This window comes from Ambystoma mexicanum, chromosome 9, assembly GCF_040938575.1.
Source record: "Ambystoma mexicanum isolate Mex_15411 chromosome 9, UKY_AmexF1_1, whole genome shotgun sequence".
Classification (NCBI taxonomy): Eukaryota; Metazoa; Chordata; class Amphibia; order Caudata; family Ambystomatidae; genus Ambystoma; species Ambystoma mexicanum.
This window is the reverse complement of record NC_090931.1, coordinates 1,533,882,753-1,533,908,685: the sequence shown is the minus strand read 5'-3', so window position 1 is coordinate 1,533,908,685 and position 25,933 is coordinate 1,533,882,753. Positions and strand designations below refer to the sequence as shown.

General features: G+C 50.6%; 1 protein-coding gene across 1 annotated transcript in view; it reads left to right on the top strand.

Moving 5' to 3' along the window:
* Positions 1-5,089: 5,089 nt before the first annotated feature.
* Positions 5,090-25,933, top strand: part of LOC138489456 (zinc finger protein 436-like) — a 299,198-nt gene continuing 278,354 nt past the window's right edge. Inside the window, exon 1 of the mRNA XM_069617178.1 lies at positions 5,090-5,153. Within this exon, the coding sequence (XP_069473279.1) occupies positions 5,141-5,153 (13 nt within the window). The 5' untranslated portion in view covers positions 5,090-5,140. The remainder of the gene's footprint in view (positions 5,154-25,933) is intronic.

Sequence of the window (25,933 nt, the reverse complement as noted above, 5' to 3'; positions counted from 1 at the left end):
GATACCACACCAGGTTGTCCTTTTTCAACAGATTTATTATTTTTACTCATTGGCTTGGATCATAAATTATAATGTTCCCCTCTTTCATTAGAGCGTTGTGAGACAGGCATGGTATCAAGAGAGACACAGACTCCAAAGTAACAGTTTGAAAACCTTTATTGACAAAACTTTGTTGGGGTGGTGCAATGCCTACGTGGCCCTAACTCTAAGGGGATTGTTCCCGCAACTGATGTTTCTAAGTGCCGTCGATGTCCGTAAGTCCAAAACCAAAACCTGTCTGTGTCACAACCTATGCTTGTCCTCACTCTTAGACAAAATGTGATTTGGGGTCTTTTTGAAGAATAAATGGTGGCTCAAAAAGGGACTGGTTTCAGGTAGCCTTATCATCAGGTGTAGTACTGCCAGTTTCAAAAATAGTTCAAGTAAAAGGGATTGCCTTCAGAACCTTCCATGTAGGGCTCTTGGTGCAAGTCAATAACGTTCCCAATGTCTCTGGGTTTCTTGAGGTTTCCTTCCCCAAACTGTTCTTTTTAGTTCCAAACAAAAAGACGCAGTTCCTGTTAGGCCTCTTAGTGTTCCCTTCCCCAAATCCAGGCCTCTCCTGCAAAGTTCAGAAATGTCTCTCTGGGCCTCTCGGGTTCCCTTCCCCAAGCTTAGGCCCTCTGTTCTCAAGTTCACCTTGTCAGGATGTACCTTTCAACACATAGTTCTTTCATGGGGCAGTGTCAGAGGTTTTCAAAAAAGCCTGGCTTTTGCTCCTCCCTCTGACCATTTACACTGTATCTTTCTTCTGGCACCTTTCTCCTCCGGTGCTTTTTACGCTCTGCTCTAGTTTCCCTTCCACCTTCCTTTCCATTTTGCTGTGCGCACTTGCAGCTTTGTTTCCATTTATTGTGCCTCTTCAACAGTCCTCTCACTTTGCTGTGCCCTTGGCACAGTCTTCTCACTTGACTGTGCACCCTTGCACCTTCTTTTTCTACTTTTGGGTTGCTTGCACCCTCTATTTGCTTTCTCCTCTCTTTATCCTGCTTTTGGGTCGCTCGCACCCCCTTTACTGCTTTCAGGTCGCTTGCACCCTTCTCTTTCTGTCTTTTTCGGTCTTTGTGCCATATGGGCACTGTTTCTCTGGTTTTCCTTGCTTTCTTTCTGCTTCAGCCTCCCACATGCTACAGAGTTTCTCTCTTTTCCTTTTGCAAAACTCACCCCGGTAGTGCGGTGCTGGCAAGCAGGTCCTCGGGGTCTGTAGGTTGAGGTCAGGGTCTCACCACCTACGCCTCAGACACCCTTGGGAAAGGCACACATCCCAGGGGAACGAGCACTGGCCTGGACACGGCCAACAACTTGCAGCACACCTCACTCCCGCTTCCTCGCCACGCTGCAACACCTCTGACATCGGGTCTGCGTCTCAGCATCCTGCTTTCCTCCGGATCTTCCAGGCTTCTCTTGCTGCAGCCTCCTGCTTCCTGGCTTCCACGTTCCAACCAGCAAACCCTGTGTGCTCATTTTCCTTGGTAGAACTGCCTTTTTATATTTTAAGAGTTAAGTGGAGTCAGGTGCATGGTTATGGTGGAGGGCCTGACCTTGCCCGACTCTATTAGTGAGACAGACTAGTGGTAAAATATAGTAGCCCTGTTCCTGCCTCCCAATGTTATTCCTATGGGTAATCAGTACTACTCTCGGTCGCCTCTTCCTCGTCCCAGTACATGTTGGAAACGGGGAAGAGGAGACAGAGCAAGACGGAAATTGATATTTAGAGGCTGAATCATAATAAGGTGATTGATAGAGGAGAGAGTGGAATCTCCTCGCCCTGTTTTTTATATGACCGGGGTAATTCCCCTTTCTTTAGGTCACTCCTTATTCTTGGCATCCTACCGTGAAACCACTGGTCTTGACAGTAATCTCTGTAGTCTCAAACAGGGCAAGACAAATATGTGTTGAGGTCTAAGCTTTGTCTCATTTGGCCCTTGTCTATGTTCTGGTATGATAATTATGCCTCCCTCTTGGATCACGAACACTGGGACCCGCATATCCCATGAACGCATCCTGGACTTTCTCCTCCTCGTCTACTGTCCCCTTGGGATACCGCGTCTCATCTGGGGTACCCCCACAGGCGCAATCCTACCCGGGTGACCCTCCTCTGTCCACCCCCAGGGATGGGATCCAAGAGCGATGGCCTTCCCCAGGCCACCTGAATAGAGGATTCTTGAGGTCTACATGGGAGAATACCTCCAAGTTTCTCACAGCATGCTGGCATTTTTGTATTTATTTACTTGCCCAAGTTATGGTCAGATGCACAAGTGAATGCAATTATAATCTTACCGGGCAGCATCTCAGTGTTTATGCAGATGGTATTCTTACCAGGCGGTGTCACAGCATCTCAAAGAAACAGGCAAGCAGCCAAATCTCTCACTGTGCAGTGTTGAATCTGTGGTGTACTAATAATCCATACCTGCGGGCCAATTAGTAGTGACCCATACGTCCTCAGGCACTTCACAATTATAACCCACACTGTGGGTCACACTATAGCTAGCTATATACATTTGCCAATGTAGTTTGTTTGCCAGATACGTGAGGAAAGGTTGTCTGTGCTGTACCAGTGTAGCCAGTCGTTCTCAGAGCTGTCCATTCTGCTCCGCTATGTTTAAGCAGAGATCTGATGTTTCCAATCTGCCTCACGTTGTTCTTGGAGTGTTTATGCACCCTGGCAATCCCTGATAAATGAGTGCTAAATACAGAAGAAAGTGCCTGATGTTACAGTAGGATTAGCGTGCAGGATAATTTTCTTAACTGCCTGCACACCTACGTGCACAGGGGCATCGCTGTTCCCAAGCTGGAGCGGGAAGACAGAAGGCTTCAAAGAGGCGAGGGGACACGCTACTTGTGGGTCCCCCCTACTGTGACCACTGTACCTTGTAGGCGAGGTGGTCTTTGCACATCAGTGGGTAACTCTGTTGTGATCCACTTGAGCTGGTTGTAACCTGTGTGTGTGTCTGAGCATGGAGTGTTGGGTCTTTGAGAATGTTATGATGCAAGGCTTCTGGGAATTCCACAAGAGTCAGTTGGGTTTGCGCTTGAAGGCGGGCTGGTTCCCTAGGTTGAGTTCTATAGTAGGCCAGCTATAGGATTGTGGATTGTTCTGGAGTTGGTATAGCTTTTTGGTTAGCTACTTTATGGTTCTCTGGTGGGGAGAGCGTTGTTGCTCGGAGTGGTTTGCTTGGCAGGTGGCTCTAGAAGGATAGTCTCAGAATCTGTAGGTTTGTCACTCACACTTTCCTTCCCACTAGCCCACTCCTCACCTGATGATTCTGTGTGGGTCTTTACGGATTCGTCTGATGAGCTTTCCGGCTTTTCCCTCCAGGCTGTCTTTGTCTTGACGATCTTATTCTTCTGTTTGACGAAATAGGAGCGAGCTCCGCCGGAGGCCACTTTGCCTATAAGCAATTAGCCCGGCAGCGGGGACTCCGGGGAGCCCACCCCAAACCAGGGAAAAGCCTTGCCGAAAAACCCTGGAAGATTGTGTAGCTGTAGTTGGCAGGAAGTTGTTGGCGTGTGTCCGTACTTCAATAACCAGCATGCACTGGTAAGTGTTCTTTGTGAATAAGAAATAACGGTCCAGTGCGGAACAGCACAAACAGTACAGTACTCCAAAGAACTTGAACAACGAAGTGTTCCCAGCAGAAAGCGTCCGATGGCAGATGAGACGCTGAAGCAGGTGTGAGTATTAGAAGGCAGCGCAGAGCGCGGATAACAGCGGAAGCAGAAAACAAACAGGTAAGCGGAATAAACGGGAGGAGGAAACCGCGAACAGCGGTAACGGAAAGACACGGGCAGACGAACAGGGTAGGAAGGCACAGGAAACACAGAGAAACAACTGGAGGCAGAGCACAAGCGAGGTGTACTCACATAGGCAGCACAAAAGTTGCAACGCACAGGTGTTCTCCATTTTCCGGTACTTGTAGGCAGTACAATAGAAAGACTAGACCGCACCTTGCAGTGACTCGGAGTCTAGTCCTTCTTCCATAGCGCCCATCTGCTCCATACTTTCCATGGGCGATATATGACGGATAGTCAAATGTTTGTGGTTGTTACAAATTTCATTGTCGACTTTTCCTTCTGTTTCTTCCTCTGTTGTGTATTGTTATATAAGGGGGATATGTGTTGTGATCCACTTGAGCTGGTTGTAACCTGTGTGTGTGTCTGAGCATGGTGTGTTGGGTCTTTGAGAATGTTATGATGCAAGGCTCCTGGGAATCAGTTGGGATCTGGAGTTTGAGCACAGGGGGACCAGTGGATGCTTCTTTACCTATGAACTATGCTACTCTGTCTATGAACTTGTCTTGAGTATGCTGTATCTACTCCCTGTTGTACTTACCTGCAGTCTATGTACCCAGTAAAGCTGTCTGTCACTTGGGCTCCAGGGTTATCTGTTTTACCCTAAGGCCAATCTCAACAAACTCCTTGATTAATTTGGGAGCCGGGAGGATTGGGAAATGAGCTGTTGGAAGTCAAGGTCATGGTGTGGAAATTGGATGTGTGGAGCGAGGATAGACATTGGTGTCAGGTAGGGGAGTACATTGAAGAATGGGGGCGGCCGGTGTCAGGTAGGGGAGTACATTGAAGAATGTGAGGGTGAAGGGAAGGCGGGAGATGTTAGGCATGTGAGCGGCTGGGGGCATTAGTGGTGGGAGGAATCAGAGTGCAGTGGCATTTTAGTAAACAGTACTGGCTATTTCCCTCACAGGTGTCCTCGTTGGCTGGAGAGTGGGCAGAGGCTAGACAGGGTGTAGCCTGAGTGGGCCAGGCCCACCCACAGTCTGTAAATGCCTCCTCAGCAATGCTTTGTGGGCATTTACAGATGCTACATTACATTAGCTTCAGGCCCCACTTGTTAGGCAAGCTTGGCTGCACCTCTGAGAGTGTGTTGGGGGGATTCTGCACCAGCCCTTTTCCATTAGACAGGGATAGCTAGACCTCTCCCCCCCCCCATCCCTGCTACCCACACACTTCCGCCCTGCCTGTGCTGCCGCTGCCTCCGCTGACCCGGAACAGATAAGCGCCGCTCGCGAGGCTGCGTTTGTTTTAGAGCTTCCCATCGTCACTTCCTGCGGTAGATGGAGGGGAGCTGCGGCCCGTATCTCGGATGGGAACTAGAGGTAAGAAGCCCCCGCCGCGCCCCCGCCTGCCCTGCCCAGAGTATTCACGAGGGACCGCCCCCAGCATCGGGCTAGGCTGGGGGGGCGTTAGGAGCGCTCTCCCTGGACTGGCCAGGCCCCCCACCCCGCCCCCAAGACCCAGAGCACGGGGAGTGAGGAGGCCCGGGGTCCACTCTTCCCACACGGGCACTGGACTTCACGAGTCCGGATATGGAAGGGTAGGGGCGGGGAAACAGCCCCCCCTGCAGGGTCTCGCGCGGGGCTGCATTTAGCCTCCTATTTATTTTGGGCCATGTTTACATGTCGGAGCCCAGCCCCCACATTTCCTGCTCAGTAATCCCTGCATTCAGGAAAGTGCACACTGGTTCCAGATGGGCTCTCCATCCCCTGCCCAACATGACCCAGACACAGAGTTCCTTCCCTGGAGCTGCAGATGTGTCTCCTCCTGCCTCTCACCCCCAGCAGTGCCCCTGTAGCCGAAAAACTAAACACTTTGCATTCTGGCGCATGCACACAGCAGGATTTCAGAATGGCATGAGCTGAATGCTAGCACCTGTACAACATTGCTTTACAGCGTTTTGCCTTTCTATTTAAAACTGTAGAACCCAAACTGCAAGTCACGGGTGCGCTAAAGATGCTGCTGATCGTCATTCCCTTTACTACCATGGGCATATATCTCTGGCCACTTTTGCGCATTGCCCCTTTAACAAAGTGGTCAATAGAGAGGGCTTTGCTGGCCCGTGAGGGGCACTGCAGCAGAGCCCCAGTAAGTGGCAACTCTGTCTTTGCCTATTGTCTTGCTGTGTGACCACAGCCTATTCGGTATCCTCGGCCTGGGTTCCCCCAGAACCGTGTGTTCTGGGTGCCCCCAGCTGCTGTATTGTCATCTGGGGCTCCCGATCCAGTCTGCAGATTTACTGTTTGCCGGGTGTCCCCGGCCTGCGTGCAGCCTGCTACATTGGCAACGACGGTTCAGGGCCTGCACCTTGCTAGAGTGCGGGCTGCCTGGTGCCTACGAAGATGAAGCAGCGTCGGCTGCTTGTGGCCCAGGGCCCCGCGAGGAGAAGTGGCATAAGAGGGAACGAAGAAAAGGCATGGCCTGTTAACACCCGAACACACACTGGTGAGATACAAGACCGCTGCGGCCCTGGCAAGAAGGGACGTGGGCCTGAAGAACTTTGGGCCTGCATTGGTGAATGTTCAGCGGCTCTTGTGCTCCAGCTCTGGTGCCCAACGGTCATTGGGAGCAGGGCTGGTGAAGCCGTGTGTACTTGGCGGCCCGCCCATCGGCTGCAAACAACAAAAAAGAGAACAAACATGAAAGGACACCAGCCCTGAAAAGAAGGGACGTGGCCCATGAAGACCCGGGCCCACCGCAGTGAAAATAAGAACAAAGGGACACCAGCCCCGAAAATAATGGGCATGGTCCATCAAGACCAGGGCCGGCCCTAGCGAAAAAAAGAAAAGAGGGGGCATGGCCTATCGACATCAGGGCCTACATCCAGGGCTGTCCCTGCGGAGCAGACATCGTTGCCCATATACTGGCCTGTGTACCCCATCGGCCCTGAAGGCTCACAAAAACAAGCCCAGAGGGCCCATTAATCCACTTGTCTGCCCTGAAGGCCCAGCGTTTTTTCATTTTCACTAGGAGGAACCAGGAAGGGTGGCAGCTCTCAAAGAAGTGCTTGTGTGCCCTCAGTGCCACTCAACTTGCTGAGCCAAGCCAGGTGTCCATCCGCAGTGAGTACAAAGTATGCCACCTCAAGCAACCATCATTGGAGACTAGGAAAATGAAGGGGCATATCAAGAGAATGGTCAGCTTGCGCCCATGTGTCCTTCAATGTAGTGGGTGTGCCTGCCAGTCTAGAACCCCAGTGGGCGGCATGGGTGGAAAACCTCAAGCTGTAGTTCGAGGCTGTCAAGATCAAGGACATGGGGAAATGCCCAACCCTCTTGTACTTAGCCGGCCCTGCTGTCCAGAGGCTGTTCAACACCTTGCGGCCCTGAAAACGGTCATATGACGCAGCCATTGCAGCACTGAACAAGTGCTTTATGCCCATGGTCAACAGGGATTATGAACGGCTCAGGATGAGATGCGTGAGACGAGAGGAAGGAGAGAGCATTGATGCATTTCATGGCCAGCTGCATGGCATCGTGTCCTGCGCTCTGAGCACATTGAGGATGACGAGATCAGGGCTCAGATCATCTATGGCTGTAGCTCCTCTAAGCTATGGAAAGGTCCTCAAGAGGCAGGGCTGGGCCTCGATCGAATAATAGAGCTGCTCCGCGCCCAGGAGCTGGTGCAGGTGCGGGCCTTGGCTATGGACCTCTCCATGCAGCAGCTCAAGTTAGAAGCCCCCATGCGATTGGTGAAGCTGGAGGAGGTGTCAGCCGTGGGCAAATGGCAAGGAGGGAGGCTAACAAGAAGAGTGGAGTGCCCCCCCCCCCAAAAACAGCAGCATTCCATGTGGCGGAGGATGAGCCCATATGACTGAGGAGGAGGAGGATGATGTGTTCTTCCTGTCCTGCAGCAGTTCCAACGGCCATGAGTATGTGCAGCAGAACCCGGGGGATCAGTGTGGGACTCCCCAGGGTGGGCGGTTTGATCCAGGCATCTTTTGATCTCAACGTCAGTCACTGGACCAGCAGTGGGTGCCTGGACTGGAATGCACCACAGCCTGCTGTGATTTTGTAGATGATAGAAGTGGGGTGTGGACTGGAATGCAAGACAGTTGTGGACCCCGCAAAAGGGTAATAGTTTTAGTATTATTCTGTTTGTTTTTTTTTATAAGGATGTTGTGTATGGCCCCTTTAACAAATTGAGTCATGACCGCGCCATGATTCTGGTCAATAAAAGGGGCTCTGCTGGCCCGTGAAGGGCACTACAGCAGAGCCCGAGGAAGCAGCAACTCTGTTTCTGGTCCTGCCGTGTGATCACAGCCTATTGGGAATCCTCAGCCTGGGTGCCTCCAGAAACGATGCTGCTGGGTGCCCCAGCTGCTGTTCTGTCATCTGGTGCTCTGGATCCAGCAGGGTGCCCACAGTGGCCACACATCTGCATCCACACAGATTTACTATTTGCCGGGTGTCCCCGGCCTGCGTGGGACCTGCCCGGAAGCCAAGAGGCTGACCGCTACAGCCACTGCGTCCTATGGCTCTGAAGCATTCGTAGAATCTTGAACTCTACTCTGTAAATTGGAGGGAAGTCGTGCTTGCCGGATAGGGTCTGTCTCCTCGGCCATGCGATCCTGTGGGCTCTATTTTGGGCAAGTGTATGATGTTGCAGTATTTGGGAAGCTCAGTATGTGCACAGTTGTAGTAGTCCTCCAGTTGGGAGAGGACTGGATCTCAGACCATCTCCTCTTTATGTTGGAATTCTAGGAATTGGAAGATGTTACTGTAGAACTATATTTGGAGGGAGGCGTTCCTTTTTCGCTATTAGTTTGTGTTCATGAAACCATCGCAATATGCAGATGAAGTTGCTAATAATATTTTAACTTGGGGGTGGGGGTATTTTTAAATCAAAGCACTTGAACATGTAAAAGAGAGCATAAACCTGAGTACGAGCACACTAGGGTTGGGATTTGTAACCTCCAGGAGTTCCTTGTTAATGACTGATTATAACCTCATGCCGCTGTTTATGTCAGGGCGGGGCCACTGAGACCTACTCATAGTACCGAAGCTGCACGTTTCTGCGCTAATCCATGTGATGGTTGAACTGTTTGCTATGCTGTGGCACTGCTCAACGTGACAACCTTGTACATTGTCACAGCGGTTTGCCTGTTGCCTCATGGTGGCATTCGATAACTACATATCAGTGTCACCCGCAGGCGTTCCGACTGGCGGTTTCTTCCGCGCTGGGTTTTGGGACGCAGGTACGGGAGGTACTAGTCCCTCCTTTGTGTCCCTTACTGGTTTCTCCTTGTAGCGCGGGGCCGCTGGGAGTATATCTTCTCTCCCGGCCCAGCGGTCCCTGCGTTGCAACTATCCTTTGGAAGCTCTCGCTCTTCCGGGTTTCTTCGCTCCTGCCTCACTTTGTTCAGGCTCCATTCACTCGCGCCCTCCAGCGAGTGTTCTTTTTGCTTTCTCTCCCCTTCAGTTTTCTCTGCTGCTGCCGCGCCTCGGCGGTTTCTGTTTCTCTTCTCTTGCGGCCCCGTCCCCGCGGATAGGCGCCGCCCTTTTTCCCTGCGCTTTTCTTTTTCTCTCTCCGCTACTTGCCTGGCGTTTTTTCTCCTTTGCTTCCTCTCCTCCGGTCCTCGCCCCGCTGGTGGCCTTGGCTGGTGGGTGTTCCGGCTCCCACGACAGGACTGCCCTGTTCCGCTGCTGTATTGCCTTCAGTCACACTTACGGATACAGTCTACTATTTTCCTCCGACCCATCTGAAAGTCTACTTTCTGCTGGAACTACACCTTCCGTACTACAGACCCAGAGGAGTCCAAGGGTTTTTTCCCCATTCAGGGTTTTTTCCCCTATTTTCGGCTTGGTTCCGGAAGGGAGGTCCTCGGACAGCTGTTCTGTTCAGCGGTCACGGTGGCCTCCCTCCGTGACAAGCAAGCTCATCGGAAAAAGGAGAAGGATTATCTACTTCGACGGCGTCTGCAGGACCCCGACAGCGATTCCGGCGGTTCAGGTGAGAAGAGTTCGACAGAAGGGGGAGAAAAGGGAGACCAGGCAATTAAACTGTCACAACCAGTCCCCATCCCGCCATCCCCACATCTTGAAAGAACTTGACTGGACCTTTAAAAGATACACATCTTATCTGTGTGGTTGTCGGATTGGTCCTTGACCACTCGTGCAAGACTTCACAAGGGGTCACTTGTGAGTTTAAAAAAAAAACGGTTTCAGAAGTCCGAACTTGTATTTTTTTACACACTGAAACTCAGATTGTCCTTTCAATGTGCTCTAGGATCTCACAGGCGAAGTTTCAGCATTTCTACTCACTATGGGTTTCTACATCAAGATTTAGCCGCCTTTTGCGTTTTACCATCTGTACCATGGGTCTCCACGCCTGACTCGGTTCTGAACTTTGGTTCCTGATCCTTTCATCTCCTGGTCGACTCTCCTCCACTAGCCACCACGCTAGGACTTGCTCTGTTGGCTTTGCTCTACCTCCGCAGTTCATATCTCCCCAGTGATACATTCTCGCCTCTTTCCCTTGTTACCTCCTCACCGGCCAGGGTTTTAATCTCGTCTTTACTGATACAGCTCGAGGGCTCCCTGCCACATTCACTTCTCAATCACAGCACGTCAATGTCGTACTGGATTTCTCCAGCCACTTGTAGCTCAGTGTAACCGTGACCCATTGCCCATCACTAGTACTTCTGCCACTGACCTCTCGCCACCAATATACCTCTCCCTCATCAACAGACTAGGCATGGTATTCTGCCGTTGGTCAGAAATGCTGTACAGAGGACCTGATCTATAATCTTGCTTGAGTGGCCACAGTTCATTCTTTAAGTGTTGTTAGGACTTGGTGTGTGTGTTTAATATATACATTTTTTGGTTTATTTATTGGGTGAAAACCGTGTCAACAGAGCACTGTACACTAGTAGTGGCTACAGGCATGTACTATATGTTCGTATAACAAAGGATCTTTTACTCTCAGACCAGTTATTTGGGGGCATGTAACTGTGTTGAAAGGTGACGTGGGTGCGAAACCGCCCCTTTTACAGCTATTTTGTCCAACTTCCTCTGTACTAGTTTTGTCTCATTTGTCAGTAATTGCTGCAGTGTTTCCTTCTCTGCCACCCCTTTGCTTCAATGCCCACAGCTTTGTCTAGCGTCTTCTGCACTTCCTTCGGTAAGCCCCTCTTGATAATGAACTAGAAAAGAGGAACTCATCGGTCCCGATTGTCCCCTGTCTTGGCTCTCCACAGCTCCTAAATGTTATTAATGTACTGCGCAGGGTCTTCGTCCTCGCCTTAACATATTGCATGATCGACTGTCTGGCATTTATCGGTAGGTGCGCCGAAGCGTGCCCCACGCCTGTGCTTTAATGTTGCTGAACGGTGTGCCGTCGTGCGCATTGTCATCTTAAGCTCTCTCCTGTCTACCCTGCTTTAATCCACACATCTCCCCACTATCGCCACTAGTAAACTCTTCATATCACCCACGGCTAGGGGCACACACGCAGTCTGTTTCTCAAATGCGTATATCAATTTTCCCGCCCCCGCCATTAATTGCGGGAGCACCTTGATCAAATTGTAATTATCTATCTGCACCCAGGGCGTATACATTGCTCTACCCACACCCTTGTGTATCAGTGGCATTTGTAATCCTGCTTTTTTCATCTTCCCTTCTCTTTGCACTTCCCTTTTTCCCTGCTACTGCTACTGCCACCTGGCCTAACCTCCTTACCCACTCGTCCCACAAACTTTCCACCCTGGGTGTCCTTTCCGGTGCCTGCTGTGCTTCCTCTTTACTGTCATCGTCAAATTCATCCACTGTACACCACCCTTCTTCACCTGGGTCTTTGCCTAAGCATCTCTCCAACCATATATTTTCATACCCTGTACTGGCATCTCGTCCGTTCTCCCCTTTATCTATATGCACATCCTTTATTGCCGTACTATCTAGTCTGAACACAGTTTCCCTGCTCTACACTCGTCTAGGCTGCACCCTCTTGCCTCACTTTGTGCTGTTTGCAGTAGCTCTGCTTGCGCTGACTCTAGTGCATCTTCTAATTCCCTCTGTCCTGAGTTCTCTGGCAGCAGAGCGACCAAAAGGGGTGGGTATTTATGGGGGTGGACATGTATGTCTGGTTATTGTACCCTGTCGCTGGGAGTGCTGCTAATGGATATTCCCCTTTGCGCTCTGTCCGTGTCCCATCCACCTCTGCTTGCTTGCCCACTTCATGGGTGTCCTGTGCCCCTCCATCATCAGTCTTCCACATCCTTGATCATCATCCATGAGTCTAGAATTCCCTTCCTGTTCTGAAACTGTTTACCCATATATTTCATGACTAGGAATGTGGTCATGTGTTACCGTATTCCTCTATTATGGGTGCCTTGCTCCGGCCAGGAGTGTGGCATCCCGCCTTGTGTTTCTGTCAAGCACTGTTTGTTACACAAGACCTTTTGCATGTACTTTAAAGGCGTCTACCCTCCCATTGCAGTGATATGTGCGCTGGAAGGCGTCCCTGCGATTCTAATTACACGCTGCAAAAAATCACAACCAAAAAATCAATTTGGCCCCCCCGTCCCTGCCAGCTCTCGTTACTTCCCCACCTCCTCACGCGTACCCACTCTCACACTCCACACACCCAAAACACACTACTGTATACACAATGCCCCTCTTTGGGCTGCCACCTTACACAATAGAAACACAAAAACAATAAGCTAAAATAACAATCACTACTGTTCCTGAGTCCACTAATTATGCGGGGCTCCCATTTATTTCCTTTTTTTTCCGTTACATAATAAACGTGGTACCACCATCTCCCCTCACTCGGGAAGGCTCCCTACACTCCCGTTTCCTTTTCCATAATATGCTCTTTAAAAATTCAACAATAATGAAAAACACAAAATCGCACTATACAACCGCCCTCATTCTCCGCTTACAACCCACACTCTTACCCAAACACCCTTCCCCTTCTTGTTATCCCTTGCAAGGGTATATTCACATAAGCGTGTTCGCTTGAAATCATCCGTCACAGGGTTCCAACACTGGCCTGCACTCTCTCCGGAGCTGTGCCCTGCTTCAAAGAGCAGACAGTAATTCTGCAAAGTTGGCTCCTACAAACCTCTGGGATTTACGTGTTTTGGGACTGGTCGCTGTAGGTGGGCGCAGCACACTCAGAGAAGCGGCCTGGAAGCCTCTGTCAGTACGGGGGTCGCTGGGATCACGTCAGGGTCACACAATGAAGGCAAGGCCCTGTACGATCACACCAGAAAAAACAATGGATAACAAGTATTTATTTCTACAAAAATAGGAATGCATCAGCAAAGAACTCCGCTTGCGCGAAACATTCTGAGGTCCATTGGTATGGGCGGTACATTATAAGTAGACACAGCGCCACTAGTGACGTCAACATGTATAGTACAACTCTACAATACCGATTGACGGAGGCCTATAGCTGTAGGGCCTGCTCCATTTGGGATGCTATGCCATTGCCCATCTTCATCTGTTCATCCTTGTTTACGTGGGTGCTGCTGGGTTCGTCATTGTTAGGACACCACCTTCACTTACCGTTGGGCGGTCCTTGGGGGGCTGCCTTGGCGCCAGGCGCCGCTGGGGATTGTATCCCCGCTACCGTTGGTGGGATCTGCAGAGATATGGGGCATCTTCTCGCCGGGTCCTGACTGGCGCGCATGCGCGGTCGAGCAACGGCGCGAGGCTTGCGTTGCAGGCCTCGCTTCCGGCTTCCGCGCATACGCAGTCGGGTGACGGCGCACCAGGGGCACGTTCCAGGAGGCGTTGCCTGTTTGGCCTCGCCTTCGCAAGGACTTGCTCATTAGCGGTCGGGTCGGGAGCCAGTCGCGTCTCAACACGGCTTGGTTCCCGACCCAGCGCTTCGCTCCTGAAGTTTCTGCCTGTCAGAACCTTGTCCTTACCTGCTTGCCTGTTCGTGTCCTTCCCCTTAGCCCCTGGGAAGGCCCTGTTCTACCTCTGTTCCTCCCTGCCTTGATCTGCCTTGTTCCTCCTGTCCCTGCCTCCTTTCTGCCCTGTTCCTTTTGCCAGTTCACCCCTTTGGTTCCCAGCCTGGGTCCTGTTCCCTCCTCTGTTTACCAACCAAGGGGTTCTCCGTTTTCGCTGCCTGATCCCGACTGCTCCCTCCTGGCCAGTACCTTCCCTGGTTGGATCATTCGTCCTTCCTGTTGCCAGCATCAGTTTTCCTCCAACTACTGCATCAGAAGCTGGACCAATTTCTACCTGCTCAAGAGGACATCTGGACGGCCTTCCCCATCAGTGCTTGCACTGTTCTGGCGCCACATTAATCCCCGGGGAAGTGCCTTGACTGTGGCGTCAGGAGTTAGTTCCCCTTCAACCCTGTGCTCGCAGGGCGGGAGTGGAGCTGGCTTCTGGCGTTACCATTCTTCGGACCAACGTCAATTGACAGCCTGGCATCTCCACAACGCGCATCCTCTGGAAGATCAGGTACGCCACGTCCCAGGGACGCACATCTTGACAGATTGAGACGCCTTACTACCAGCCCAGAACTGGAGATGGACGATGTCCAGGAACTCCGAGAAGAAATGAGGACCCTGAGACTAGAGATGACTGCACTACGTCAAGAGAATGTGGCTTTGCGACAGATGGTCGCTCAAGGAACCGGCAGTCCATCCCAAGCAGAGGCTGCCATGGCCCATACAGCGCCACAAAAGTTTGACGGCTATCCGAGGCGTGTGGCAAGATTCTGTAATCACTGTAAGATACATTTCCTGTTTCGTTCCTCCCAATTCAGCCAAGATAAGGCTAAGATCGGCTACATCCTCGGAAACGTGACCGGGAACGCCTTGGCCTGGGTAACACCCTTGGTCGCTGCTAACAGTCCTATCCTAAGTGATTTTGGTGCCTACGAGAAGGCGTTCTTGGAGGTTTTTCAGTCACCTAATCTGGCGGCCACAGCACAGAACCAATTGGTGGATCTGAAACAGGGATCAAGCGACATTATTACGTACATTAGTCGTTTTCGCCAGATTGCTGCTGATTCTCTATGGCCAGAAATAACCCAGAAGACATTATTCCGACGAGGATTAAGAGAAGAGTATAAGGATGAATTACTGCACATACCGGAACCCGATACCTTACAAGCTCTTCTGGACCAAGTTCTCTGGATTGATCACCGACTGACGGAACGCAAGGGTGAGAGGCGGCGATACGAAAGAACAATCCCAAGACCACAGTCAATACCGATTGGGATACCAGGTACCACTGAGACCGGTCCGGAACCGATGCAACTGGGTGCCATGAGAGGGCCACTGACTGAAGCTGAGAAGAATCGCAGAAGAGATCAACGTCTGTGTTTGTATTGTGGGGGTGATGGACACTTCCTGGGTACTTGTCCTCGGCGACCCTTGAGAAAGTCGGAAAACTAAAGGGCCTGTCGTGTATTGGGAAGGTTACGACGGGCCTTACATCCGCAACAGTCCTTCCTGACTCTGAGGTCATCCTGCAACCCATGCAGCCCGCTGTCTTGATGTATTGATGTATTAAATCTCAAAGTGGCCTGGCAGAGTAAGTCTGTGGACACATTCGGTCTCGTGGATTGCGGGGCCTCTGGAAACTATCTGGATGGAGATTTCGCGACGAGGAACAACATACCCCTTCACACCATAGAACATGCCTCATTAGTAGAAGTAATAGACGGAACTCCACTGGCTTCGGGACCTATCCGTCAGCACTCATGTCCTCTACAACTCTGGATCAATGGACACCAGGCACTCATATCGTTGGATGTAATACGGTCCCCGACATATCCCATTGTTCTTGGATTACCTTGGTTGCTGCCGCATAATCCTAAAATCGACTGGGGAACACGGACTCTGACGTTTGACTCCGCTCTCTGTGCCAGAGATTGCGCTACTACAAGGAACATCCCAAGATCCCTGACAGCCACTGTAAACATGGAAGGTAACGGAATACCTAGGGTTTGCTTATTGGAATCCGTCCCATCTGAATACGTGGCGATGTGTTCTCGGAACCTGGGGATATACCACTACCTCCCCATAGGTCTTGTGACTGTTCCATTGAACTTTTACCTGATTTAGTCATTCCACATGGGAAGGTGTACTCTTTAACCCCTAAGGAGAGAGAAGCATTACAGGAATATCTGGAAGAATGTTTACGTAAGGGATATATTGCTCCCTCCAAGTCCCCGGCTGGATTCCTGCTGTTTTTCGTTAAGAAGAAGGAAGGATCTCTACGCCCCTGTGTGGATTACAGACAACTGAAAGACATCACACGGAAGGACAGGTACCCCCTTCCTTTGATCCGAGACATCAATGAATCCCTTCGCTCAGCTCGTATATTCTCCAAACTGGATCTCCGAGGAGCGTACCATTTGGTTCGAATAAAACCCAGAGATGAATGGAAGACGGCCTTTAAGACACCATCAGGGCATTACGAATACCGGGTTATGCCGTTCGGCCTGTGTAATGCTCCAGCCGTCTTCCAACGATTCATGGATGAGATCTTTGCGGACCTGATCGGAGTCACCGTATGGGTTTACCTGGATGACATCTTGATTTTCTCCTCGTGCCAAGAGGACCACGTCTCTCATGTGAAGAAGTACTCAGTCGACTGTCCTTAAACCATCTTTATGCCAAAGCAGAGGAATGCCTATTCCATCAAGACAGTATCGAATTCCTCGGCTATGTAATCAATGACTCCGGAATTCAGATGGATCCTGCTAAGGTACGAGCTATACTGGAATGGAGGCAACCCCATGACGTGAAGTCCTTACAACGTTTCTTGGGTTTCGTCAACTTTTATCGACGGTTCATCCCTCCTTTTTCCCAGTTGTCGGTTCCTCTAACACATCTAACAAGCAGCAAGGTGCCATTTGTTTGGAAAACCGAGGCCACGACCGCATTCAGACGCCTTAAGGAAGCTTTTAGCACTTCTCCTATCCTACACCATCCAGATGAACTAAAACCATTCATTGTTGAGGCCGATGCGTCCAATTTCGCCATAGGGTCCGTTCTACTGCAAAAGGATCAAGGATCGGGAACGGAATTCCCAGTGGCGTACTACTCCCGCAAGTTAAGTGCCAGCGAACGCAACTATGCAGTTGTCGAGAAGGAGCTCCTGGCTATTAAGGCGGCATTCGAGGAATGGCGACATCATTTATTGGGCGGAAGGTATCCAGTAGAGGTCCGCACTGATCACCGCAACTTGCAATATCTCCGTTCCTTACAGTGTCGGGCTTCTCGCCAGGTGAGGTGGGCCTTCTTTTTCTCACACTACGATTTCACCATTACTTATATACCGAGTTCCCAGAATCAGAAAGCGGACGCACTTTCCCGCTCGCTTGAGGATAACGTCGAACATGACTATTCGGATCAATCTTTAATTGCCTCAAAGCATTTCTTGTCTTACATCTCACCTTTCCTGGATTCCATAGCTCAAAGGACCTTGGCTAGCCCTGAACGAAGAACCCTGCTAAAACAACCACAAATTAAGGAAAAGGACGGTATGCTGTACTATGAAAACAGGTTGTTCATTCCCACTGCTTCATTACGGACTGCTATCCTACAAGGATTCCATGATTCCAAGCTCGCAGGACATCGGGGAATACGGGCCACCCAGGGACTGATAGCAAGGCAATTCTGGTGGCCAGGGTGGGCCAACCAGATCAGACAGTATGTGGAAAGCTGCCCAATCTGTGCCCAGACTAAAATACCACAAAGAAAACCCCTGGGACTATTGAAACCCCACCCTATCCTTGGCATACCATCGCCACAGACTTCATCGTCGATCTTCCTCCGTCTGAAGGCAATACTTGCATCATGGTCGTCATAGACTGTTTTACCAAAATGGCACATTTCATTCCGTTTTCAGGAATCCCTACTGCGGCCCAAATGGCCCAGGCTTTCCTTCACAATATCTATCGTTTGCATGGACTTCCTGAAAAGATCATCTCCGACCTTGGATCACAGTATTTATCATCCTTTTGGAGTCCACTATGCCACCATGTCCAACGAGCTCTTAGTTCTGGCTACCATCCACAGACCAATAGCCAGGCAGAGTGTACCAACCAAACGCTAGAACAATACTTAGGCTGCTATGCTAATGCCACTCAAACCAATTGGTCTGCCCATCTGGACCAAGCCGAGGTGGCATACAACAACGCTGTACATTCGGCTACCGGAATGAGTCCTTACCAATGTTCGTACGGATTACATCCTAAACTTTTCCTGTTTGGACTAGTCCATTCCAGCGCTGTGCCTTCCGCTGATGAACTCGTATCCAGGATCCAGAAAACACACGCCCAGGCTACTAGGGTTCTTGCCGAGGCTCGTGAGCGCATGAGGGAGCAGGCAGACAGACAACGGAGTCCCGAACCCGCTCTTTTGGTGGGGAATCGGGTTTGGCTCTCTTCTAAGAACCTACCAGTCTGTAACTTGCCCACTAAACTTGCTCCCCGTTACTTTGGGCCTTTTTTCTAATCACACAACGGATCTCATCAGTGGCATTTCAGTTGCAGTTGCCGTCGTCTTGGCGGATACATCCTGTTTTTCATGTTTCTTTATTGAAACCTTACCTCCCAGATCCCTATGGTCGTTCAGGGTCTCGTCCCTCTGCTATTGATGTGGATGGCGTGCCAGAATTCGAGGTTCAGGAGATTTGTGATTCGCGGATCCGGCGGGGTGTGCTTCAATTTTTGGTGGCCTGGAAGGGCTATCCTGCTTCTGATCGTACCTGGGAGCCTCGGAGGAATGTACACGCTCCCCGTCTGGTCCGCAAATTCTTTCTTCTCCATCCCTGGAAACCTGGGGCTCCTGGCCTTTCTGGGAGGGGGCATAGTGTTAAGACACCACCTTCAATTACCGTTGGGCGGTCCTTGGGGGGCTGCCTTGGCGCCAGGCGCCGCTGGGGATTGTATCCACGCTACCGTTGGTGGGGTCTGCAGGGATATGGGGCATCTTCTCGCCGGGTCCTGACTGGCGCACATGCGCAGTCGAGCAACGGCGCGAGGCTTGCGTTGCAGGCCTCGCTTCCGGCTTCCGCGCATGCGCAGTCGGGTGACGGCGCAAGGCTTGCGTTGCAAGCCTCGCCTTCGCACCGGGGGCACGTTCCAGGAGGCGTTGCCTGTCTGGCCTCGCTTTCGCGAGGACTTCCTCATTAGCGGTCGGGTCGGGAGCCAGTCGCGTCTCAACGCGGCTTGGTCCCCGACTCACTGCTTCGCTCCTGAAGTTTCTGCCTGTCAGAACCTTGTCCTTGCCTGTTCGTGTCCTTCCCCTTAGCCCCTGGGAAGGCCCTGTTCTGCCTCTGTTCCTCCCTGCCTTGATCTGCCTTGTTCCTCCTGTCCCTGCCTCCTTTGTGCCCTGTTCCTTTTGCCAGTTCACCCCTTTGGTTCCCAGCCTGCTCCTGTTCCCTCCTCTGTTTACCAACCAAGGGGCTCTCCGTTTTCGCTGCCTGATCCCGTCTGCTCCCTCCTGGCCAGTACCTTCCCTGGTTGGATCATTCGTCCTTCCTGTTGCCAGCATCAGTTTTCCTCCAACTACTGCATCAGAAGCGGGACCAATTTATACCTGCTCAAGAGGACATCTGGACGGCCTTCCCCCATCAGTGCTTGCACTGTTCTGGCACCACATTAATCCCCGGGGAAGTGCCTTGACTGTGGCGTCAGGAGTTAGTTCCCCTTCAACCCTGTGCTCGTAGGGCGGGAGTGGAGCTGGCTTCTGGCGTTACCATTCTTCGGACCAACGTCAATTGACAGCCTGGCATCTCCACAACGCGCATCCTCTGGAAGATCAGGTACGCCACGTCCCAGGGTCGCACATCTTGTCAGTCATCCACGGTGAGCTGACCAAACAATTAATTTGCTACTCTTGACATACAATGTTATTCTTCTGATTGTAACAATGCATCTGGCAGATAGATGGGCTTCGGGAGAACCAAGGTCACACTAACTCATACACACTTCACTCGCTCCCAGCCAGTTCAGCAACCTCCAAGGTCCTTCATCTTAGTTTTAGGCTATAATTCTGATGTCACCCTGCACAAATCAAGTGACGGTTTTCTGAAGGCGAGATAGCCTTCCCTTCTAATCTTAGTGATCAATCGATGGGTGTACACGTTTGTGGTCGGTGCTCTGGGATCGGACGGTGTGGCAACACACAGTTCTGGTTTTGTTTCTGGGATTGGACAGTGCCATGGCATGCAGTGGTAATGGGGTGAAGTATGTCAAATCTGTATTTCTCATGTGGGGGTTGTTGGGGGCAGGAGGGCCTTGCTATCTGTTCCGTGGGGTGGTACTGCTGAGAAGCGCTCGGCTCCCTTCTCATCACCTTGCCAGGAACATTTTTCCCAGGGAGTGAGGGTCTGTAACTTTCTGAACAATGGAGAAGGTTGTGGGTCTCTTAGACCTGGCCAGGGTGGGGGTGGTGTTCACGCTTATGCAAGGGGCCTAATACCAATGCACAAAATACTGTTTTCGCATTTGGGCCTAACTTCTAAGATGGCTGCCGCTTGCCATGATGGGTTCACACTCTCGTCTACCGTATAGCTTGTGATGCATCCACTAAGGTGATCGCGCACCGCCTATATGTGCACCTCCCTGCTCCCTGGATGTGCTCTATTAGTGTGTAGTTCTTGTTCGGTATCGCCTAAGGGGTGGGAAGACCTCTCCTTCCCAAGTGAATGTTGGTGTTAAAGGGTGGTCGTCAGGAGGGTGGTCGTCAGGAGGGTGGTCATCAGGAGGGATAATGTGCGGTGTGGGCTCTGTGTTGGTTGTATATTAATATGGTAAGAAGAAGGTACTCCTTGAAGAAGAGGGTCTTGAGTTATTTTCTAATTTGCATGAAGGTGAAGGCGAGTCTAATAGGTATGTGGTTCCACAGTGTGGGGCTATAGACCGAGAAAGCTTGCTCTCTCAGGCTCTTCATGAAATGCAGTTAGGAACTAGATTTCAAAGTTCAGGGATCCGTTTCTCCTTTAAATTAATATCTCATTTGGCTCTAGGAACTTTATGCAGTATTTCCCTTTTTAAATTCCTTTTTCAAATGGCTTTAAAGTGATTTGAGTCTGTGGAAACATCATGTGAAGAATGGGGTAATTGGGCGGACCGCCTTGAGGGACTTATCTGGAGAAGGATCTTGAAGCTTACTAATTATGCCCTGATTGAAGTCATAAGATTGGAGCTGGGTTTGATATCTCTGTCTACCAAACATTGGCATGCCCTCCCTCCCACGCTCCGAGGTGAGGCCTCCCTCACCTCTTTCCGTAAAGCTATGAAAAGCATTCTCTTCGCATAAGGCCCCTTCTATCAGCCTTGAATACTAATCTCTGACCCACTGCATAAACTGTACTGATGGAATTATGTACTGATTTGTAATGCACCCTCACTTCTGTAACCCTGTAACTAAGCTCTTGCAAGTAACAGCGCCTCAATGCCCTTGGGCTGTTAGCGCGCTATATAAATGTAATAAATAAATTAAATAAATACCCTCATTGAAATAAACAATATAAATTATATATAAAGATCATGTTTGCCAATCCTAACTCTCTATCCATCCTTAAATCTGCAGTGGAGAAAAATAAAAGTGATACACTGCAGAAATTTAAAACAAAAATTAGAAGTTCTTTGCCAAGATAGGATGGCAACCCCATTGGTAGTATGGAGCAGGTGCTGTCCTAAAAGCTTTAAATCGTTCATAAAAATGGGACTGGGTGGCGTGCCATGAAATAGTATCTGGTAAGAGGTCACCAAGTACATCCTCTAGGATGTATTTTGCTTATGAACTGCCCCAAGCTTGCCTACCTTCTCCGGTAACGCAGAGGATATTTATGAACCTACGTTTAAATAGAATGGAGGTTCTGGAGGCTAGAGGTGCATAGCTTGGCTTCTCTAGGGAGAAGCGGACTTGTAGAATTTGTAATGATACCCAATCGAGTCATCTAGGCATGTCCTCACTTCTTGTCCAAATATGAGGGTACACTATGAGCGCTATCTGGGTAAATATGGGGAGAGTTGATGATATTACTAGAGACACATTTTGTCTCAGAAGTGTATCGGGTTATAGCCTTGCTCTTACTGTTGCAATAACACAGGTGTGGAAATGTGCCAGAACGTACTTATTGAGCTTTGAAGATGATGTGAAACTCGTGGCAAATCTCTAGTTTAGGGAGTGTGAAAGTAGGTGCGATGATTGTCTATTTGTATCGTTCCTCTTTGTGGTGTGCTCCTCTTCCAACATTGTTGTCTTTGTTACATATTTTAAAGTTGTCATTATTGATGACATTTATTATGTGTTATAAGGAAATCAATTGAATGCCTTATTTTATTATTATATATAATATATATATATATATATTTCTGATGTTTGTTAATCTGCTTAGAATCACATGCTGTGCATAGGTCCGACATCCAGTGGTCACTGCGGAGTATTGCATTTTGTTTTTCGTAGTCGAAAAAGGGACGTCGACAAGGCGTGTCTGAAACACTATCCCTATAGTGACGTGCGTTGTACCCACAATCCCTCACGCGTCGAGGTCCCTCAGATTGTTTTTTTCCGCCCAGCTACTGGTCGCCTTTACGCGGAGCTCCTCGAGAGACATTGCAAATTTCATCTCCTCGACCTTTGGTCGTTTTCTCATTAATATTAAACACATACCCCCTCCCTCAACGCAGTTGTGAAGCTGTTCTCCGCCGAGCAAGATCTTCGACGGAGGGTCGAGCGGAGGAGATCCTTCGGCGTTGCCGAACACGTGGCCTGGCCTCGCAGGCCATATACAGTAGGGAGAGTGGGGTCGTGGGACATCTCTGGTTCTTTTCTGAGAATGCCTTTCCCTTTCCCTTGGGGTGGTTATCATGATTTATTACCTCGGCTATGGAGAGGACACCCTTTAGATTTTGCCTGCTTTGCAAAGGCAAATTTACTTGGAAGGACAAGCATTCACGGTGTAACCGCTGCTTGCCCCTCGATCACAAGGAGGAAGGTTGCGCGGCCTGTCGGCTTCTTAAGCCTAAAACTCTAAAAGACCGTAGGGTTAAAAGGTGGGCGGCCTACGCGATGTCGAAGGCCGAAGGTTCACCCGCCGCTGCTACCACCGACAGTGACGAGGAACGCGATAACACGACCTCCACTACGGAAGTCGAAAACCCCTCTAAGGAGCGCTCGCGCGCTTCGTCGTCTGTCCCCGGCCCCGACGGGCTCGGCTCACGCCCTGCTTATGGGGATGACCACCCCGGCGACATTGACGCACACAAAAACACACTTAAGCACACAACCCACGGCTCTTCTTCGTCTAAGACGAAGAGAGCTTCGGCGCCCAAGGAGACGCAGGTTCCACCGGCGGCCTCCTCGGACCGTTCGGGTTCGAAGCCCCTCTCGCAACCGCAGCCGCGACCAGCGACTGGGCTTTCGGCAAATAAGGGCGCCGCCCCCAAACCATCGGCCGGCGCGCATCAACAAAAGGCGCATACCGCCCTAGAGCGATCGACACCCGTAGCGTCAGAAACGCAAGCTTCCGCCGACAAACGAGCCGCCGACAAACAAGTCGCCGAGAGCTTGGCGAGGATCGCTGTAGCCGATGCCCAGAAGCGTACGCCGAAAGTCACGTCGAGCGCTACGCACAAGTCGAAATACACGCCGAAAAAGCCCGAAGGAAGGTAAGGACTACCCCCTTCAGTCGGGGGGTCACCCAGCACACCTGAAGGTTTTTCGGAGGGCGACGGGACACTTTCCTCGACGCTTTGGGAGAGGTCGAGCCGTTTCCAGCTAGATGACTCTATTTTTCCCCCGCCAGACCGCTCTGGAGTACCCCATGAAACCATGGAAAGACTCCACCTCTGTATGGAGAGGATGGAAAGGTTTATGAATACCCAGACCTCTCAAACTCCCAAGAGGACTAGAGAAGGGCCTCGGGAGGACCCCAGGGCCAAAAATCCGAGGCTAGTCGATCCCCAGGTGGACACAGCCTCAGACTTCCATAATGTATACGACCTCACTGGGGAGGAACAATACTTGGAGGAGGAGGATGATTTCATGGACGATGAAGAAGGACAGAACCAGGAGGAATGTCTGGAAGACAGGCCAGACATTATAGAAGAAGGCTTCGGAGAAAACACAGAAGAAGGACCTTCGCACCCCTGGCAATCCCCATCAGTATATTCCGACACTGATGTCCTAAACCTAAATCCTCCTGACAATTCACCGGTTAGGAACACGTCTCCAATTGACGATCAGCCCACTTTCAATGCACTGTTGCGCAGAGCAGCAGCACATTTCAAACTGGACACTGGGGAGCTCTCTCCAGAATTAGACTTTGTGGAAAGAGTAATTAAAGAGAAACCCCCGGTCAGCCAGACCATTCCCCTCCTAGCTTCAGTGAAGAGAAGAATCATCCCTTCGCTGGCCACTCCCGCATTGATCAGAGGGGTCAATCCGAGAATTGAAAAACTTTTCACTCCTTCTCCCTCAGACCCGCTCTACATTAGGGGACATTCCATTCCGGATTCCCTAGTAGTATCTAATACTAGAAAGAGGGCAGGGGTACCACTTTCCACCAGTGAGGCACCCCCTGACAAGGAGGGCAAAAGGCCTATATGCCCTTGCAAAAAGAGTAACTTCCTCGGCTGCCTTCTCAGCAAGAATTGCGAACAACAATTCTTTGCTTGCTAGCTATGCAGACGCGCAGTGGGCCAAACTGCGCAAGGACGCAGAGGAAGCACCGGAGCCTTTACGTACACGCCTACTTTCAACTATTGGCGAATGAACCCAGGTGAACCAGAGCATTGTAAAAAACTCTCTGGACGCGGCAGAAACAGCGGGACGTTCCCTTGTGCAGGGAATACTCCTAAAACGCCATGTATGGCTGCGCAACTCAGGGTTTAAACCGGAGACACAGGCGTCTTTAATAAATAAACCTGTGGAAGACTCTAACCTCTTCGGGAAAGCGGTGGATGAAGCTCTAGAGATGGCTAAAAAAGAGTTCGATACTATCAAGACTCTTGACCAAATCTCTAAGCCCACTACCAGACGCGGCTATGGCAACAAACGCTTTTTTCGTGGCCAACGCCAACAACAACAACAAAGTCAGCATCAACAATACCCTGCCACCAATTACCAGACCAATAGTGGGCAGTACAGCCAAAGAGGCCAACGCCGGGGTAAAGGGAGAGGTCGGGGATCCACCCCCAGAGGCTCCCAAGCCCCCAACAACTCCAAGTGACGCGAAGATTCGCGTCCCCTCCCATGCAACACCGGTCGGGGGCCGGATAACATCCTTTCTTCCTGCATGGGAGGAGATAACGTCAGACCGTTGGGTACTTTCCACCGTAGCCCACGGATACTGTATCGAATTCAACAGTTCCCCATCCTACAGACCCCCGAGGGGACGTCGCATGACACCGGAACATCTTGCCATCCTTCTCCAAGAAGTACAACAACTGCTGGAAAAAGGAGCCATAGAGGTCGTGCCTCTATCTCAGGTAATGGAAGGTATTTATTCAGTGTACTTCCTTGTACCCAAAAAGGATCTAACCATGCGCCCTGTATTAGATCTGCGCCCAGCGAACAGGTTTATCAAACCCCAAAAGTTTTGTATGGTAACCTTACAGGAAGTGATCCCACTGCTTTCTCAGGGAGATTACATGACAACATTGGACATGAAAGATGCATACTTTCATATTTTAATGTTGCCAGCGCACAGAAAATACCTCAGGTTCATGATAGAGGGCAAACACTACCAGTTCAAAGTGCTACCCTTCGGCATAGCATCAGCACCAAGGGTATTCACGAAGGTGCTGGCAGTGGCAGCGGCCCACCTGCGCAGGTTGTCCATCCCAGTTTACCCTTACCTCGACGACTGGCTCATAACAGGGGATTCTTACGAAACATGCTTCTCCAATACCCAAAAGACGGTAGACCTTTTGTTCCAGTTGGGCTTCTCCATCAACGAAAAGAAGTCCAGTTTAGACCCAAGTCAAATCAGGCAATTCCTAGGGGCTCTAATTCAAACAAAGGACGGCCTCGTCTTCCCCTCCAAAGAGAGGGTCCAAAATATGCTGTTTCAGATCCCTCAATATGTGACCGGTCGAGAGGTGACGGTACGCAAAGCAATGCGCTTGCTAGGAATGATGGCGTTGTGTATTTATTTGGTACCTCACGCGC